This window comes from Thunnus albacares, chromosome 20 (assembly GCF_914725855.1).
Source record: "Thunnus albacares chromosome 20, fThuAlb1.1, whole genome shotgun sequence".
Classification (NCBI taxonomy): Eukaryota; Metazoa; Chordata; class Actinopteri; order Scombriformes; family Scombridae; genus Thunnus; species Thunnus albacares.
In genome coordinates this window covers 18,508,097-18,526,369 of record NC_058125.1, presented here as the reverse complement: position 1 = coordinate 18,526,369, position 18,273 = coordinate 18,508,097, and the positions used below count along the sequence as shown (strand labels likewise).

Here is an 18,273-nt window from a genome sequence, read left to right as displayed (position 1 = left end):
TTAATTAATTATAAGAATTCACAGAAGGAGGTAGAGCAGATTGTTGTTGTTTTTTGATATTTTTGGTGTTTTGTTGTTTTTTGTAGAGGACGGAGCGTTTAGCAGACTGTTCCTTTCTGTTCTTTAGACTCCGGGTTCAGCTCTTCTACCTGTGGACGGCCTGGTTCAAAGACAGCCGCAGGGACGGTTGCTCCACTCCACTGTGACACACACACACACACACACACACACACACACACACACACACATACGCATACAGAATTAAACCATTTGTAAATTACAATCCTGTAAATTATTCTCACTATAAAGCCTGAAAACAGCTTTAGCACAGTTGGTTTATGGAGTTTTACTTAAAGAACCCAACTGGTGGTTTCTTTCCTTTAACTATAACACACATAATTTAACAAAGCGGACTAATGATGAAACAACTAGTTAATAAATAGATGTATTAACTGATAGAAAATAAAATCATTTTGATAAGTGATTGTTTAATCATCTATCAGGGAAAAGCACCCAAAAATTCTTGGTTCCAAATGAGAGAATTTGCTGCTTTTCTCAGTTTCATATCTTTATAAATTCAATATCTTTGGGTTTAGGACTGTTGGTCAGACAAAACAAGGAATTCATGATGGACATTTTCACAATTTTATGACATTTTATAGACTAAATGATTAGTGTTTTAACATAAAAAATAAACAGATTAATCTGGCTTATTAATGTACAAAAACATAGCTGTAGCCACAAAACACACCGTAAATTATTTGCTTCATATGCAGCTATTCTCATTATGTCATAAAAATCAACTTGCAGAGATTTTAAAACCAGCTTTGATTTACATCATCATTAGCAGCAGGGACAAGTTATAAAAATCTTCTTGTTCCTGTGGTTTAGGATGTGTCTGAGGTTTAAGAGCTGCCAGACATGACTGCATTTTTAGACAGTGAACTAAAATGAAATCAAAGCCCAAAACAGCAAAAAAGGAAAAAAGAAGCACGTTGCAAAGGAGAGGCATAAATGTGGCACTTTTCTTACGTTAGGAAGGTTGTTGTTTTGTAAAGTGCAGCTTTAAACACACAAACTGTGATTGATTATCTGTTGTAAGGTAATTTCAAGTCTCTGCAGGTTTATTTTTATAGCATGCTGAAATAAAAATGAACATACTGTACACACACACACACACACACACATACACACACACACCTGAGGACATAGGTAACAGAGAGGATGCAGAGCGGCTGTTGGGCACCGGGCCTGGACTTGGAGGGTCGGACACTGGGGATGACAGCACTGTGACTCTCCACCCAGACAAAACCGCCACTTCTCACCAGCATCCTGTACTGACCGCTGACTGACTGACTCTTAAAACACACTGCACAGAGAGAGAGAGAGAGAGAGAGAGAGAGAGAGAGAGATGTGAGATCAGATATTTATAAGAGTGTAATGTGTGTGTATTGTTGTGTGTGCATGCACATCACTACTCACGGTTCCAGTGATTTTTGGCTAAACATCTCCAGTCCACTGGGTAACAGATATCATAGAACGAGCGGCCCTGGAGCTCCTCAGGATTGTAACCTAAAAGCTCCGTCACTCTGCAGACACACACACAGACACACGCACACACACACACACACACACATAAAGCAGGAACAATTTGAATTTTTGAATTTATCTTACAAAATACTGCGTCATAAGCCCTTCAGCATAAACTCATGTTAAACAGATGAATGAATGTGTTAGTTACTGTGTCCTTCAATCATGGTCATCAAATTTTAATATTTGTCTATCATAATAGTGTAGTTAACACCATCAATCAAACTACAGAAAGCCAATTATTAGTTTGTGTTTTCTGTCTTGTTTTTGGCCATTCGTTGCTCTGCTCAGTAAAAACCAGCACAACACATATCGGCACAGCACTTCCTGAATAAAGTGGCTAAGCATTGAGTTTAATAATCTTCCTTATTTTTTCTTATTAATTGTTACCCAACATGGAAAAAAGTCAGCACGCAGCTGCATATTTCCAACATTGAGTGTTGAGTAGCGTAACAGCAATTCCACTTGGGTTTTTGCATCCTTTTTAAGCTGTTGTTAAATATATTTATACCAGCTGAAACACAGATATTATTCAAGTAACTCTCGTGTATAGGCGTGTGTGTGTTTGTGTGTATGTGTTTATGAGTGTGTACATTTGTGTGAATCACCTCTGGTCGCAGTGTGTGAACTTCATGTCCATGCTGTGCTGGCTGGTGAAGGTGTGTGCGCTCAGGAGTGTGTGTGAAAGAGGCAGAGGCTTGCAGGTTAGCAGCAGGCAAGATACTGAAGACTGGGCGACACACACCTTCCCTCGGCCTTGACAGTGGAGAACCTGAAACCACAGAGAATGGGGTTAATATTTAGCAAAAAATATTATCAAGAACTTTATGGTGTTTTATTATTTTCTTAATTTTCAGGAATGGAGACAAAAAAAAGTGTGAATTTTTGTTTCAGGCAGTGTTGTTTCTCACCAACCTTCCACGTAGCTGACTTGAGGTTGGCGCTTCTTCCTCTGTGTGTCAAAGCACTTTTAATCCTCATGACGAAGTCCCTCTTCGCACCGTACCAAACTTCCTCTAAAAAAAACCAAAAAAAAACAGGGGCTTTAAACAGCTAACACCTAATACACCTGTTCAAATCTGTTTGATCTCTCAAAGACACAAAATCTTAACCACAGACTATACAACCCAGACTGAACACAGAGTCTTGACGCCAACAGTCCTCCACGCTCACACACACGCACACACCTACAAATACACACCTGCTCTTAGACGTAGGTTACCTCTGATTTCGTCATGGTCACAGGGGTGAGTAAACTCAAAAATGTTGTGTCCCATCAACTCAGTCTGTCACATACAAACATAAAGTACATATTTATCTTCAAATCCTACATCCTAAATGAATACATCAATGGTATAGAAATGTGTGTGTACCTGTGTCAAGCCCATATACTTGCTAACATTGCTGGACAGGTACATCATGTCTCCCTCAGTGGATATGACCATCAGAAATCCCTCCAGGATCCTCAGGTACATGTTCGTCTCCTCCTCCACCTCTTTCTCCTCCTCATGCTGTCCTCCGTCTTGGTCTCTCTTCACCAAATCTGTCTTCTCCTCTTCTGGACCTTCGATCGCTTGTCCACGTTTTACTGTGTGACTGGGTTCTGCTTTTGTCCCAAAATTACCTGAGACAGAGAGAGAGAGGGATTTTTTACCAATTGTGTTATTATCTGATTTTTCAAAAATGACAGAGAGAAGAAAATCTTCTAGTGGAAACTGTTGCATTTGCAACTGCGTTTGTGATCACTGATGTGTGAATATGTGGGTGTGTATGTGTAAAAGTGTGTCCCAGGTGTTGTCAACAACTTCTTCATCTACTCGTACCCACCAGTCTTTTAACTACAACTTAACCTCAGTAAATTCAGCACATTCACTTTTTTTCTGAAGTAGAACATACATGCAAAAAAGTACATTTAAATTATACTTCAGATACGTACAATTAGTCCAATATGTAATATATTTATTTGTGCGTGTAAGTAAGAATCGCTGAACCGCGAACACTTTTGTTACAAAGACCTGGGAAAAATTATGAGCCAGTCATATTATAATATCTGTGGCAGTTTCAATACCGTATTTGAGTCAGCAAACCAATTCTGTTTCTTTTCTAGCTAACCTAATTCAGCTTTATAGGGTAATGATTACGTATCGTTATTATGGATTAATCAGGCTAAGACGTATTAAATAATCAGGGTTACTTGAGTAAAATTAAATTGCTGAATCCCTCTCGAGTGAGGACATTATTTTATTTCCGGTACGGTAACTTACTTAAGTTTAGTTTGCATTAATTGAAGTATTATGAGGAATTTATTGTCATTTTTTACAAATCAATATTCTTAGTGGAAATATTTTTGTTTGAAATTTACAATAAATGAGGTCTTTAGGTAAAGTAGGTATATTTTCAAATATAGTGTGGCTAGAAATTTGTACTGAAACTGAAACAGGATTACATATGTACTCTCTTAACTTTTGGATTCATACAAAATCTTCCTCTATGCATGACTTTCTCTATGCATGACCATCTAAAAACATAACACGCACAAAAATATTTTAAATAAGTGTCTTGTGCACGCCTAAATACAGTTTTTGCAATTTGAAATGCATGTTAAAATGTGAAATTCACTTTCTTGAGTCCGCGGAGAGTTAACTGATTAAGTTTGTATGAGGTGTGCAGTGAAAAAGGGTTTCTCCATAGATGCAAACCCTCATTAATGAGTGTGATGACGGCACCTTTGAGCACTGCGTGCATGCGTATGTAGCTGAGGGTGAGGCGAATGACCGTGGGCTTGTCCAGGTGAGATCGGATGGAGGGTTGGAGGGGCAGGAGATGAGATAAATCTTTAAAGACATCAGACTCCACTCGCCGCCTCCTTCTCGCCGCCTCACGGCTGATTGCCCTGCAGAGGACAGATGTCAGGATCAGAGACACATGATGAGGAACAAACAACTCAAGTCATCTTAACAGCATTTGCATGGATTTTATGAAATAAAAATGACTTGCAATGCATAATCACACATACAGTATTGTACGTGCATTGTATTATTGTTGCTATATAAATATATGAGGCCTTATAGTGAATGACAAACAGTACACCTTAAAGTACTGTAGACGATTATAGATTTACTATGAAGTGCTGCACAATGTAACTCAGTATTGGCTGATTAGAGATATATTGTGATATCATATTTGAAATAGTAACATAAATTGAAATCTAGCATAGACTAATTACAGAGTACAACAGAAATTACTAAACATAAACTTACAGACTATTGTACTTGTATCAATTGTGATTCTTTTGTTTGATTATGTTGCTTTTAATGACATCCGCTTAGTAACTGAACTAAAGACACAGTTTGAGGTACTTTGAGTATTGACTTCTCCAAAATTTCAGACAGAAATGTTGTACTTTCTACTTGTTCTTTGCTGTACATTTCACTTACTGCAGCCGTGACTTTGTAGACTCATATTGTACCTTCAACATGACCAGAATCGATAAAACGTCACTGCTGTCTTGGTTACAGAGAATTTCTCAACATGCAGAGTAATGCGTAACACCATTAAGATAACGGCGTCAGATAAAAAAAAAAAGAAACAAATCTCCAATTTCAGGTACTTTCATGCTTTCCAAAGCATACCTACTTTCACTTTTGAGTTGATAATCGCCTTCAAGTAAGAATTTGATTACAGGACTTTGTATTTTCCCATTTTTTCATTTCTACTTTTAGTTTTAAAGATTTGAGTAATTCCTAAACTACCGATGAACTGGGAAGGAGAGCAGTGCATTGTGGTCTGGATGCCCACTGTATAGTCACAACACTATCTTTAAGCTTATCACATCCCTTTAAATACTAACCAAACTGGTACACAAAACATGCAGATTTTACCTTCTCTTCTCCTTGTCGGCTGTCATCGTGTCCAACAGGTGTCTTTATCCTGTGTCATGACGCAGAAAAAAGAAAAAAATGGTGGCAGCAGGAGTTCACAGCACAGCATAGAATCCCAGCGCTACAATTTGCACCGTCACAGGTAGCCAAATTAAGCAGAGAACTAATTAGTTGCACCAAATGTCACAAGGCAAGTGGTCCCCCACAGCACATATGACTTGAACAGATTCATCTGCATGTGCATCGTCTACAGGCCTTCAAAACTGTGCATGATGATAGGTCAGCTGGCCAGGAAAAGCATCATCCTCCCCTCCCCTTCTTCCCCTCCCCTCTCTCTCTCCACTCCACCCTCTCCATACCTCTTCTGCTTCTCTCGCACAAACTGTCAAACATCCCACAGGTCTGCCTCTGAACAGCAGGTGAGAATCGATAAAAAACCTCCAAAAAAAGAAAGGAAAGAAGACACAGCGGAGTCTTGGAGTGATGTAGACAGCTCAGTGTTTTATTGGAATCAGACCAGACAGGACTAGCCCGGCTGTTGCACTACATTTTGGCACAGAGTAAGATAGTGTGACCAGGAACAGCCCTACCCCTGGGTGCACAAAGCTTCACTACACACCGACTCTACTGCACACAGAGCAACCAGCTCGCCTTCACTGTACAGTACATGCGACAACAGTCCTTCTGTGTGTGCATGTGTGAAATACAGAGAGAGAGAGAGAGAGAGAGAGAGAGAGAGAGAAGTGGGAGGAGGCAAAGAGGAGAGTCTGTATATGCTGTTTTGTGTGTGTGTGTGTGTGTGTGTGTGCGTGTGTGTGTGTGTGTGTGTGCGTGTGTGTTTGAAATGAGAGGTAATTCAGCTGCTGGTTCTCCACATTTCTTTTCACCCGGCTGTAACAGACCTATAATAGTATAGTTATAGTATTATACACAAAGGTTTCCTCCAGATACACTTTACAATAATAATAATTATAATAAAAAAGAGAGAGAGAAAGAGAGCAATAAGAAAGAAAAGCCATTCTTGAAAAAAGCAAGTCAGAAAAAGCAAGTGGTTTTGGCTGTGAGTGAGACGGCTGGTGGAGGAGGGAAAGGGGACTCGGTGTTTTGAGAAGGGAAGGAAAAAGAGGGGCTGAAAACACTGATGGTAACTATAGAAACAGAAATGCTGAAGACAAAAAGTCACAAAAAAACATGCATTCACACACACACACACACACACACACACACACACCCACACACTGAAATGTACATTCACGACCCGAAAAAAAACAAACAAAAAAAAAACGCCCATGGGCCAGCACATTCACACCGGCAGGACAGACGCGGATGCGACGGCTGAAACTAGCAGATGGATGAAATAGCTGGAGACCGGGCTTTTTCACTGCTACACAGGCCGCCCTGTAACACTCTGCTCCACATAATTAGTTCAATAGCCTGTAACTTGTAAGCTCGACATTCACTTTATACGCACGAATACAGAAAAAGGTGACAGAAAGTGAGTGAGTGAGTGAGTGTGCTTGTGTCGGACGATGAGAGCAAAACAGAGAACAGATTTCAATCATACAACAATCCAACAACAACAAAAAAAAAAACACATTTTGAGGAGAAAAAAAAAAAAAAAGACAAAAATAACACATGAACAAACAAAACCGTAAAATATATAGATAGTCAGGGTATTGCACAAAGGGTATTTGGCCCTAACTGGTCCACAATAAGGACAGTATAACACAGGTAGGGTGCTTGTCCATGCGCCACGACTCTCCTTTACTAGCAGACAATACCAACACAATACAGCCACTCAACACAGGCTATATACAGGTCTCTGCACCCGGCACCCACAGTCCACATGTGTACAGGTGCCGGGTAGAGAAGCAGTGTAAGTGTGTGTATGTGTGTGTGTGTGTGTATTTGGTTGTCAGAGCATGTGCAGTGAGCTGCATGTGCGAGTAAAACTTGGGATTGTCGTGTGTGTGTGTTTTTTTGTGTGTTAATCAGCATTAAAAGTGTGCACGTGGGAATGTGTGTGAGAGCGATGTGCAGGTGTGTATATTCATATTCATATTTATATTTATATTCATATTCATAGTCATAGTCATAATAAACTCAGGCAACAAGAACAACACAATGCAAGTAAAGAATATTCCAAAAGTAACAACAACCAATAGCTTCAAAGTAAAGGAGTGTGTGTGTGCGTGTGTGTGTGTGCGTGTGTGCGTGTGTGTGTTTTGTAAAGGGACTTATGGTTCTACACGTGTATGAGTGTCAGCATGTGTGCGTACGTGCGTGGCAGATTTAGTGTTGTTGGATCAGTGTGTGTGTGTGTGCGTGTGTGTGTGTGTGTGTGTGTGTGTTAGGTCTGCGTCTCCTCGGGGGCGCAGTAGGAGAAGTCCTTGAACTCCTCCTGGTTGATCTGTCGGATGATGGCCTCATCCGTGGGCGTCAACACGGGGTCCTCCTTGGTGAAGTCCTGGTCAAAGTTATTCACATCTCGCTTGGTCTTCTGCAGAGGCGCGTGCACACACACACACACACACACACACACACACAAACAGAGAGAGTGAGGTAAGGATGTCAGACGTAGAAACGCTGATACAATCAAGTAAAAGTGACATTAGAGCGACACCTTCTGACCGTTGACACTAACTGCCATTTTTTTTGTACATGCATGTCTTGCTATGAGGATAACATCCTGTGCACACTTTTAACTGCATGTGTGGGGTTTACAAGACAAATCTCTGTGTTATGAGATGATTAACAGGATAGGAAAGCAGAAAAATATACTTCTGCTACACAAAATTATTCATTATTATTGCTCTTCCTTCTTTTTGGTGATGTACTGAATCATTTTAATTTCTCAGACCTAGAGCTGGGTATCTTTTGAACATATTTTTTTTCAAAAAACATTTTTTATGCCTAAAAGAATAAGCGAAACTTCCCAAACGCATCAGTGGCTTTGTTTTAACACACAGCAGCCATACAAGAACTAGAAAGAACAAGAAAATCTGTATTTAAATGAGACCAAAGAATACGTAAACAAGACCTATCTGACCAAGTGTTCAACACCAACTTTCTATACCTGTGGACACATTTCAGTCAGATTCAACACTCAGGTCTACTCAGGCCACAGAAAACGTTCAAACAAGTCAATCTAAACGAGGAAAATGACTCTTATGTGACTTGCAATAATGAGCAAGTAGACATTGCTTTGTTTTAAGGGATCACAAGCCAACAAAGTATGCAATCAAGGCTCATTATTTGGGGTTTTTACTTTACTTTTGAAGCCATGGAGGTGGCACACACATTCATGTCCCTCTCAGTATGAATTGTAGTAACTTTGACCCCCACACCTTTCATCTAGCACCATCATCAGGTCAAGAATTTCAGTTCAGGAGTAAACTACGATCATCAGCATGTTAGTATGTTAGCAATCTCACAGAGCCACTAGCATGGCTGGAAACTCTTGTTTATTCAAATCTGTGTAAAAATCGGGGTCCAAAACTTCATAACACAAAATCTGGATGAAAATCAGGTCATAAATATACCATCTGAAGTGCAAAGACTATAAATATTACTGGGGTTTTTATTTGGATTTTCTCTTTTTTTGTAGCTGCTTTGTATTTTCTATCACTAGAAGCATTTTCTGAGCTGTCCTCACCACCAGAGGACGTCGTTTAACTGTGAATTGCAGTGAGAAGCGTCCTCTTAGTAGTGTTTTACAACTTTTGGGTGTGTGGAGAATATAATCTCAGGGAAAATCAGCTAGTTTTTCCAGTGAAAACCGGTTAATACACGGAGTAAATGAAAGCCAATTACAGTTTGTATATAGAATAGTCACACTAGATCCTTGCAGCAACAGTTTTTTTTCATGTTTGCAGTCCCTCTTGAGATGTAAAACATTAGTGTGCACTTGTGTGTGTGTGTGTGTGTGGGTTTTTCTTACAATTCGGGGTTTAAAGGGTGGTTTGACTTTTCTCTGCTCCAGCAGGACCCAGTCGATCTCTCTGAAGAAAGGATGGGTCTTGATGGCCTCCTCACAGCCCTGGCTCACCACGCAGCCCAGACGCTTGGCCGGGTTCTTGGTCATGAACTACACACAAACACAATCACACACACACACACACATTATACACACTCTTGATTTGAAATGATACCGTCTGGAGACCAGCCCCTTTAAGACGCTTAGCTGCGGTTTCATCCGTGAAATGACGAGGACATAAACAGAGCGAGGGGTTGAGCAAAAAGCATTTCAGTGCTAATAATAGAGCAGAGGCATTAATGGCTCTGTCGATGGCACAGACAAAGAGGCGTAGCGGCAGAGTGATGAAACAGGTCAGCAGAGTGCTGGTGTTATTTACTGCGACTGAAAGCTGTGTCGCTTTTGTTCTGTTGTCTGCTCAGTATTGTAGGAGCACTTTGTGATCTACTGCAGTTTTATGATCACATTGTTATTACTTTAACCTCTCTGAATGACTTTTTTTTTTTTTTTTTTTTTTTTATTCTTCTCAGTGTCACAGTAAAGTGCATCGTAACACACTCTGCGTTAAGTGCACTTTGAATGAGTTTGATTCGAGCGTGTGCGGCCCAGAGGATGGAAACATGAATGATAGTGTGACAACAATGACGAGGAGAGCACAAGAGAAAGATAAATACCTAAAACTCTAGAGTGAAACCTTTTTGCATAGAGTGAAATCTTTTCAATGTTCAGTTTTGGAGAGCACAGACAGATTTTATAAAGTAGCAAGATTAAATCTGGTCGAAAAGTGAGCTTTTTAGATAAGTTACATATAAAAGTAGTTTAAACAGCATTTTAATTACAATATTTCAACATTAAAATCTAGTTATATTAACTCTGTTGAAACAACAGTTATATATAATATATCCCCAGTTCGTGCCTCTCATGTATCACCATTACATTTTAGTCCCAGTGCAAAGCAAACGATAAATACTCAGCAATCTTTTGAAAAACCCAGACAGTTTTTCAGGAGGTATTTCCAGAATCCTCACAGACTTGTCAAACCATCTGGATGAAAAAAAATACTCTGTGCACGCCACATTAAAAAATATTTTAACCCATTTTTCCAGTTACAACTTTGTTTCCTTATTCAAACCAAGATCAAAGCAGGAAGTTACATCTGTTTGTTCAATTTGTACACGAACCAAACGTAAATACTTTTATTATCACTTATATTTGTCTATACTGATGTTAATTTAATTATCTCATATTTTAAAACACATTACATTACATTTTCTTGTGTTGTACAAAATAAGCAAGAAGATATGTGATTTCCACCTTCCTGGATAGGAAATAGAGTGTCAATGAAAAATATGAATAAAGAGATGAAATATTTTTAATCCACATGGTTGGAAAAGTCTTTGAGAATTTGGAAATATGCTCAGAAAAGCTTTAAGTTGTTGTTAAACAACTTTGTGGGTTTTTCAATAATAATAATAATAATAACAATAATTTATTTACAACACATTTCAAGCTTAAGTACAAAGTACTTTCCTGATTAAAATAATAAAAAGTAAGACACCTTCTGTATGACAGACAAGAAACAGGAACATTAGAGCACATTTATCAAGCAGCTCTGAGTCCTTACATCAAACAGATGATGACAATGAAAATAAAGCAGATAAAATGTAAGTAAAAGAAATAACCTCATATATAAACAAATAATGACAGCCAGGTATTTATTTTTCAGAATTACCCTTGACTGGGAATGTAATGGTAATAAATGAGAGGCACAAACTGGGGCTATATGTAACCAATATGTCCAAAAAACAAAAAAAATTTAGCCCAGTTTTATCACATCACACCTCGAAATCAACAAATAAATGACATTTTGAGGTTTTAACCTCACAGAAAGATTTTGATTTTGATGGATGTATGTTCTGGTGGAAACATCTCAATTGTATCTGCATAAGAAGCAAAAAGCAAAAAAAGTTTATTTGTTTATTTGTTATTTAGTTCATTTACTGTAAATTCTCAGAAATCAACAGAATTCAGTTATGGTCAAATTAAACTACTCTTAATTTTTCTGTGGCTTCAAGCAGCAGCAAGAATCACCGCTGAGGATTAGATGAACTCAAACTCAAATAATCAAATAAATAAAATAGATAAAAGAGGTGCATCATGGGGGATAAACAACACTCACTGCTCGAAGGATAGAAACAGCCTCTTTGCTGAGCCAGACTGGGTAGAGGACGTCGTCATGGAGAATTGACTCAAACAAGTCGTCTTCATTATCAGCTTCGAACGGAGGCTGTCCGGCCATCATTTCATACATCAGCACCCCCAGGGCCCACCAGTCCACAGAGGCTCCGTACTCCAGCTCCTGCAGGATCTGAATTCAACAACATGACACGGTTCAACACGGAGGACAGATAATATTTGAACAACAACCTCCAACACAGGTCCAATGGTACAAAGGATATCTACAGTTTCCCAGTCTACAGTCCACTGATGACCAACACACAGGAAATTAAACGCCTCTTTCTCCTGCCTGTCCGCCCAGATTAGTAAATATTGATTACAGCAGTGATGGAAGACCTGAAATTATGAATTAATAAAACTGGGATGGCAAAATCCAAAGAGTCCCAAACTTGCAGGGAAAAGAACTGCATTAATTTACTTTTACATACTGAAAGCGAAGAAATGCAGGCAGTGAAATTAGTAAAAGTACAGTTTAATTTTGCTGTTGGGTAAAAATTTTTCTCTCCGTCTATTATTGTGGGAATTGTCATATTTTCAGATTTATTAAAAAGAGAAAAGAAAAGAAAAAAGGATGGAAAATAGGAAGAAAAGTAGAAAAATAGGGGGAAAAAGCTTCCATAAGTTTCTCTATAATGGTTTAGATTCATGTATAAAAGTCACAGCGTCGTCGAGCCGACACCTCACCTCGGGGGCGATGTAGTCGGGCGTGCCGCAGAAGGTCGTGGTGGTCACTCCATTCATGATGCCTTCTTTGCACATGCCGAAGTCGGCCAGCTTACAGTGGCCTTCTGCATCCAACAGGATGTTATCCAGCTTCAGATCCCTGAGAGACAAAGACATAGACAGACAAGAATTAGCACCATCTGGTTTCCACAACAGTCGGGCTCACTGGGAGAAGTGAGCGTGCGATGTAGAAAAACATGAGAGCCACCACGTAATGCGATGAAGGTGTGAAACATGTTGTCATACACATTCTGAGAATCATTTGTGAAATTCCCTAATATTCCTTTCTATCCTTTCCAGCACACCTCTAGGACAGGATAAATCCAGCTGTTTTTATCAGTTTTCCAACAACAGTTTAAGTTGTTGGTGGCAAAAAAACAAAGCAAAATGAGTTGGTGTTGGGTGGGTTTACCTGTAAATGACTCCATTACGGTGCAGGAACATGAGGGCTGAGGTGACTTCGGCAGCGTAGAAACGAGAGCGAGGCTCATCAAACTTCCTGGATCTCTGAATCTGGAACATCAGGTCTCCTCCGTTCACATATTCCATTACAAAGAACAAACGGTCCTAGAGAGAGAGAGACGCAAGTTTGAGACAGAGAAGACAAAGATGCAGATAGACTATCAAATATCTGTGTGTGTGTGTGTGTGTTGTGGTCCTACTCGTGTCTGGAAGCAGCAGTAGAGCTGGGTGAGGTAGGGGTGTCGGCGGGCGAGGGCCAGGATGCGCTTCTCGGTCATGGTGCAGTCAACGTCGTCATCCTGCAGGATCACGTCCTTCTTCAGCACTTTGACGGCATAAACCTCCTCCGTCCCCTTCAGCTCCGCCAGCATCACCTGGAGACGGGAAGGAGGGGGAAGTTAACAAACTTTCCAAAAAGATGAACAAACGGACTTCAACTTATAAAAAAGGATCCATACACTGAAAAAATGGTAAAACACAGACGTTGGGTGAAAAAAAACAAATATATAATCTCAACTCCACACTGTGATGATTCTAATATTAATGATTTTCCACCTGAACAAACTTTTAATAAGTGAATTCCTCATATGTGAAAACATTTTCATTACCAAGACAAAAAGCATGAACTGAACTTTAACATCTGTACTCTACAATCAGCATTATTATGATTCTTAAACTAAAGGTTTAGGAAGAGTTGACAGATGTGAATCACATCTGTGAATGTTTACATTGCAACACATGAGATAGAAATACTTTTTCTTAGTATTGTTGCAGTTTTCATTTTATTATGGGTAAAGAGGATATGGAGCCTTTCAAAAAAAATCTTATCATCTAATTTTTATAACTACATAAAGTGTGAAATCAAAATTAAAAATCACTGTTAAGTCAGGGGTTACCTGCTTATTTTTCTGAGCTACTCAGCTGTGATGAAAATATGAAAAACACGATGAAAACAATGAACTATTTATGTTTAACAATCTAAAGAAATGCTGCATTTTGTTTACAATGTAAATTATGACATGGTCAATTTTTTATTCTCTTTAAAGCAGCAAGAACTGATTTTAAAGAAGCTGTAAACATAACATTAAAACATCATCACCTTATAGTGTTGATATTGCGGACATGTTAGTGAACAAATCAGCACGGAGCAACATTAGCATTAATTTGGAGTCCCATATTTATACTCCTTTTAGCTTTGTTTTGATCTCCACTAACTTCTGAGAGAGATATCTGGCTCTTTAGGTGTTAAATTCTCAACTGTGTTCAACATATAGTTGCTAACTTTATCTGTCTGCCGTTTGGTGCTCAGCAGGTAGCATTGAGTCACTTTTTCAAAGCTTCTTTGCTTAGAAAAGCTGCTGGAAATTATTTTAGTCAGAGCGGTGAGAGTGAACGAGTAAAGTCGCCAAAACAACGAGCTGAAGGACGCCTGAAATCTCTGTAGAGTTGAGGGGAACTGCAGAGTCAGGTGCTAATTCTCTGCGGGTTTCTCACTACGACTAACACTTTTTACATTATACATTTGATGCATTGTTGATGAAAAAAAAGTATTGATTAGTGCAGCTTTAGTGTTAACCACAACCACACATGAGACAGCTCAATATTTTCATTGCTTTTTGTTTGTGAATGTTAACAACTAAAAAAAGTTGTAAAGTAGCAAGAAGACCAGTTTATAGCTTGGTATTATATGTAACGTGTGTGGTCTTATATTCCCTCACTTAATAATAATTCAACACTTATAAATACTTGGGAACCCTGGTGAACACGGCGAAAACCATAACGGTTACAATTATAAACATAATGAGCAATACACAAATAAACATCCCCCTCAAACGCCTCGTCTGCGCCGTCGCACCTTGCCGAAGCTGCCTTTGCCGAGAACTTTGATAAAGTTGAAGTCCTTGAGGCTCCTCCTCTGGCTCTGTCCGTTCTCCCTGACTCCCGAGGAGGAGGAGGAGGAAGAGGAGGTGGTGGAGTTGGAGGAAGAAGAGGAGGAGGAGTGTTGGGGTCCCTGCTGGTCCAGTGACAGCGTGTCCTGCAGGCGATCTAACTGTGCCAAGTCTGTGGGTGTCAGAAGCGGATCAGACATCAGTGAAACAGCCTGACTGCTTTTTTTCCTGTCAGCGTTCAACTCGTAAAAAAAAAAATAGATTTTCTTGCTGATTACTTTTCTATTAAACTTTAAAAAGTGAAAATCTCATCCTCTGTTAAAACCTGGAATGAGTCAGTTACATTTATATCTGACCAGGGTGATTTAATAGCAGCGGTGACCGGCGTTAAAATAAAAATGGGAATCCTTCCACGCAGTGAAAGTTAACTTTTAATTTCTCAGCTTGCAAAGTGTGAGAAGATGACTAACTGTGACAGCCAAATGGTGGTGGGCAGCGGACTATAATTCTTAGATAATTCAAGTTCAGTCTTACATCTTCAGTACACGGACAATAACACATTTAACTACTTATTTTTTAAAAGGAGCAACAATATTATCACTGAAATCAAAATACTACCCCTTACTGGTAAAATTAACATATTAAAACCACATGCTGATAAGAACTCATCTCAAAGGGCTTTGAAATATCTGCGTGTTTGTGTCAAATTTGTGTTTTTTTAATCGTGTGAGTGTGTGTTGTGTTCAGTGTTACCCTGCTGCGAGGGGGAGGTGGGGACAGCTGGCTGGCTGAAGCTGTTGTCCTCAGTCTGAGAGAGCTCAGGAGGAGACTGGGGAGGGTCCTGCCCTGGAGTCAACTGTAGAGAGAGAGAGACAACATTTATCATTCCTCTTAACTTCAGTCATGAGTCGGGGAGCCTTGAGGTGAATCTCAAGTTTCTCAGCTGAAGCGTGTGACTTTATTTTTTTCCCCGTGCATCATCGTCCACAAAAATAAAACACAAAAGCCTGAGCTGGCTAAATATTTTTTGGGAACCTCGCCTTTAGAGCTGCAACTAACGATTATTTTCTGCTAATTATTTTCTTGACTAATTGTTTAATTGTTTTGTCCAAGAAAAGCATTAAATAATCATATATGAGAAGCTGAAACCAGTTAATTGTTGGCATTTTTGCTTTAGAAAACAATCAAATTGATTAAACAGTTGACAATTTTCTGTTGATAAACGAATTGATTAATGACCTAATCACTGCAGCTCTACTTATCTTGTCTTAATAATTTCTCAAATGAAAGTTTGGAAGTATTTTCAGCATCCTAAAGAGAGTTAAATGAGAAGATTGATACCACGCTCATGTTAAGAGTATCAATCTTCTCATCTTATTCTCAGCAAGAAAGCAAAGAAGTATATTTCCCCAAATGTCAAACTACTCTTTTACTCTTTTAAAAATGTCAAACATTGGCAAACCACCTTTATTCAGTTATGCTACCTGGGCAGATGCACGAAGCTAAGACACTGATATATCCTATTAAAGGTTTGGCTTCTGTGTTATTACTTTTATCATGTCTTATTTACATTACTATGGACATGTCTCAAATATTATTTGCCTCTGTAATACATTGACTTCTAAATGCAGGATGACCCAGAATGTGCAGCCAAACACGGGCAGGTACCAGCGTCTAGACTGGAGTTTCTCATTATTCCAGAGGCTAGCGATGAAAAGGCATCAGTATTAATATTCAATATATCTAAAAACAAACCATCTGGGTTAGTAATGAAAAGAAGAGCTTCATAGCAATTTTAAAAAAAGGACTAAATCCACCTTCAAATATTAAAATTGTTGGACTGAACTGCTGAATCAGATTTGACAGGTACAGCTTGGTGCTTCCTGCTGTCATGTTTCAAATGTTGGAATAATACCTTAATAATGGAAGTGACTATATTTGTGTGGGACCGAACATGCAGCGCCGCAGTGAGAACGACTGGTTACCTTCCTCCTGCGCTGTGCGGTGTTGGAGATCTTGTCAGGTGTGACTCCCAGGTCAGACAGGACCTTAGCGATTCCTCGGGCGTCCACACCACAGTTAGGAGCTACATTGGTCTCACACCGCCTGTGCACATTCATCTTACACACTGCGAGAACAAAAAAAAAACACACAAAAATGGTTCAGGTTAAACGTAAGAAAGCTGTCTGACTTTCTTTTTGGTATTTCACTTTGGAAAGGTTCAGCTTAGTCTCTAAAATTGATTTTGTGCACCATTTCATGACAAAACGGCAAAAATGTTCACTAAACCTGCATTAACTGAGTGTTTGGCCACTGAAAGACGTTGTGAACACAACAGAAATACAGTATCAACACCTTTTGATAAGCTGATATGTTGTTGTGAGCAAACAGTTGGTTATTTACACATCCAGCAGTTACAGATTGATATTATCATTCATTTGGAGCTGTGTTCTCGTCCACCTGGTGAATGTAAGTCCAATATTCACTCTCTTTTAGCTCTGTATTTGGTCTCTATCAACTCCTGAGGGAAATATCTGGCTCTTTAGCTGCTAAATGCTCCACTATGTTCACCAGCTAGTTGCCAACTGTGTCTGTTTGTCATTTGGTGCTGAGCAGGTAGTGTAAAGTGGGTTTTGGAGCTTTTTCACTAAAAGCAGCTGCCTGCTGTGTTAGAAAACTATGCTATGAGAGCACTGAGAGTGAACCAAAACGTTAAAGTTACAGTCGGATAGATAAACAACGAGCTGAAACTCACTACAAAGCTCCTTAAGGCTGAGGGGAGCAGAAGAGTCACTAATAAGTCTCTGTATGTTCATCACTACAGACGACACCTCTGACATTACACACTGTCATTTAATACATTGTTATTATAAAAAAAAAATTATGGACGCTTTTAAGAAATCTTTTAGAGGAAAATCCTGGATCTGTTTCAAAAACTTCCGTCAGGTTTTTGAGATATAATGATATGTAAGAAACAAGCAGGGCCAAAAACATCTTAGTGGAGATAAAAACTGCAATGAAAGTCATTTATCAATACAGTTAATTGATAATAATAAACAATAACATAAAATGGTGCTACATTGTGCCTTTATAAACTAAATTAATATTTATATAAACATATTTTTTTTACAGTACTTGTGTCCCTGAGCAGCTCTAAATGTCTCCCCCTGTGAGATCAAACTGTAAATTCCCTACTGTACATGAACTCACCTTTGCACTGCAGGCCCTGCCTCATGAGTCCCCACAGCAGGGAGCCACAGTGGTCACAGAAGGTGGGAACCTTGTAGTTGTGGATACTGAACTTATGGGGCATGTTAACACTGAACCGCTGTGAACCCACCTACAGAGGGAGACACACACAAACACAACAAACACAACAAGCACACACACACACACACACACACACACACACAAACAGTGTTACAAAGAGGTCACTGTCGCATTATCGGAGGAATAATGCATCTGGCTGAAGTGTTAATACACAGTGTTCCCATGTTACCTTAAGAGACCCAGA

The 18,273-nt window shown here is 39.3% G+C and overlaps 2 protein-coding genes across 2 annotated transcripts in view; both read right to left on the bottom strand.

The window, feature by feature from the left end:
• LOC122971030 (endothelial PAS domain-containing protein 1-like) lies at nt 1–5,708 on the bottom strand. Its single transcript, XM_044337459.1, has 9 exons — nt 5,472–5,708; nt 4,317–4,483; nt 2,964–3,214; nt 2,792–2,876; nt 2,506–2,606; nt 2,199–2,362; nt 1,483–1,589; nt 1,201–1,369; nt 1–200 (listed from the first exon to the last, which is right to left on the bottom strand). Exons 1-9 carry the CDS (start codon nt 5,495–5,497, stop codon nt 146–148), a joined length of 1,125 nt encoding a protein of 374 aa, XP_044193394.1. The 5' UTR covers nt 5,498–5,708; the 3' UTR covers nt 1–145.
• Nucleotides 5,709–5,952: 244 nt separating this feature from the next.
• prkcea (protein kinase C, epsilon a) overlaps nt 5,953–18,273 on the bottom strand; it is a 41,416-nt gene continuing 29,095 nt past the window's right edge. Inside the window, exons 6-15 of the mRNA XM_044337457.1 lie at nt 17,970–18,099; nt 16,745–16,887; nt 15,513–15,615; nt 14,726–14,931; nt 13,071–13,244; nt 12,821–12,975; nt 12,370–12,508; nt 11,627–11,815; nt 9,412–9,558; nt 5,953–7,971 (exon numbers count right to left, since the gene is read on the bottom strand). Coding sequence (XP_044193392.1) covers nt 7,822–7,971; nt 9,412–9,558; nt 11,627–11,815; nt 12,370–12,508; nt 12,821–12,975; nt 13,071–13,244; nt 14,726–14,931; nt 15,513–15,615; nt 16,745–16,887; nt 17,970–18,099 — 1,536 coding nt within the window. The 3' untranslated portion in view covers nt 5,953–7,821. The remainder of the gene's footprint in view (nt 7,972–9,411; nt 9,559–11,626; nt 11,816–12,369; nt 12,509–12,820; nt 12,976–13,070; nt 13,245–14,725; nt 14,932–15,512; nt 15,616–16,744; nt 16,888–17,969; nt 18,100–18,273) is intronic.

Coding starts and splice junctions, on each gene's coding strand:
- LOC122971030 (XM_044337459.1), bottom strand. CDS start 5,497: ATGACAGCCGACAAGGAGAAGAGAAG. Junction 2,363..2,505: donor TCAAGTCAGCTACGTGGAAG/GTTGGTGAGAAA, acceptor CTGTGGTTTCAG/GTTCTCCACTGTCAAGGCCG. Junction 1,370..1,482: donor AGCCAAAAATCACTGGAACC/GTGAGTAGTGAT, acceptor CTCTCTGTGCAG/TGTGTTTTAAGAGTCAGTCA.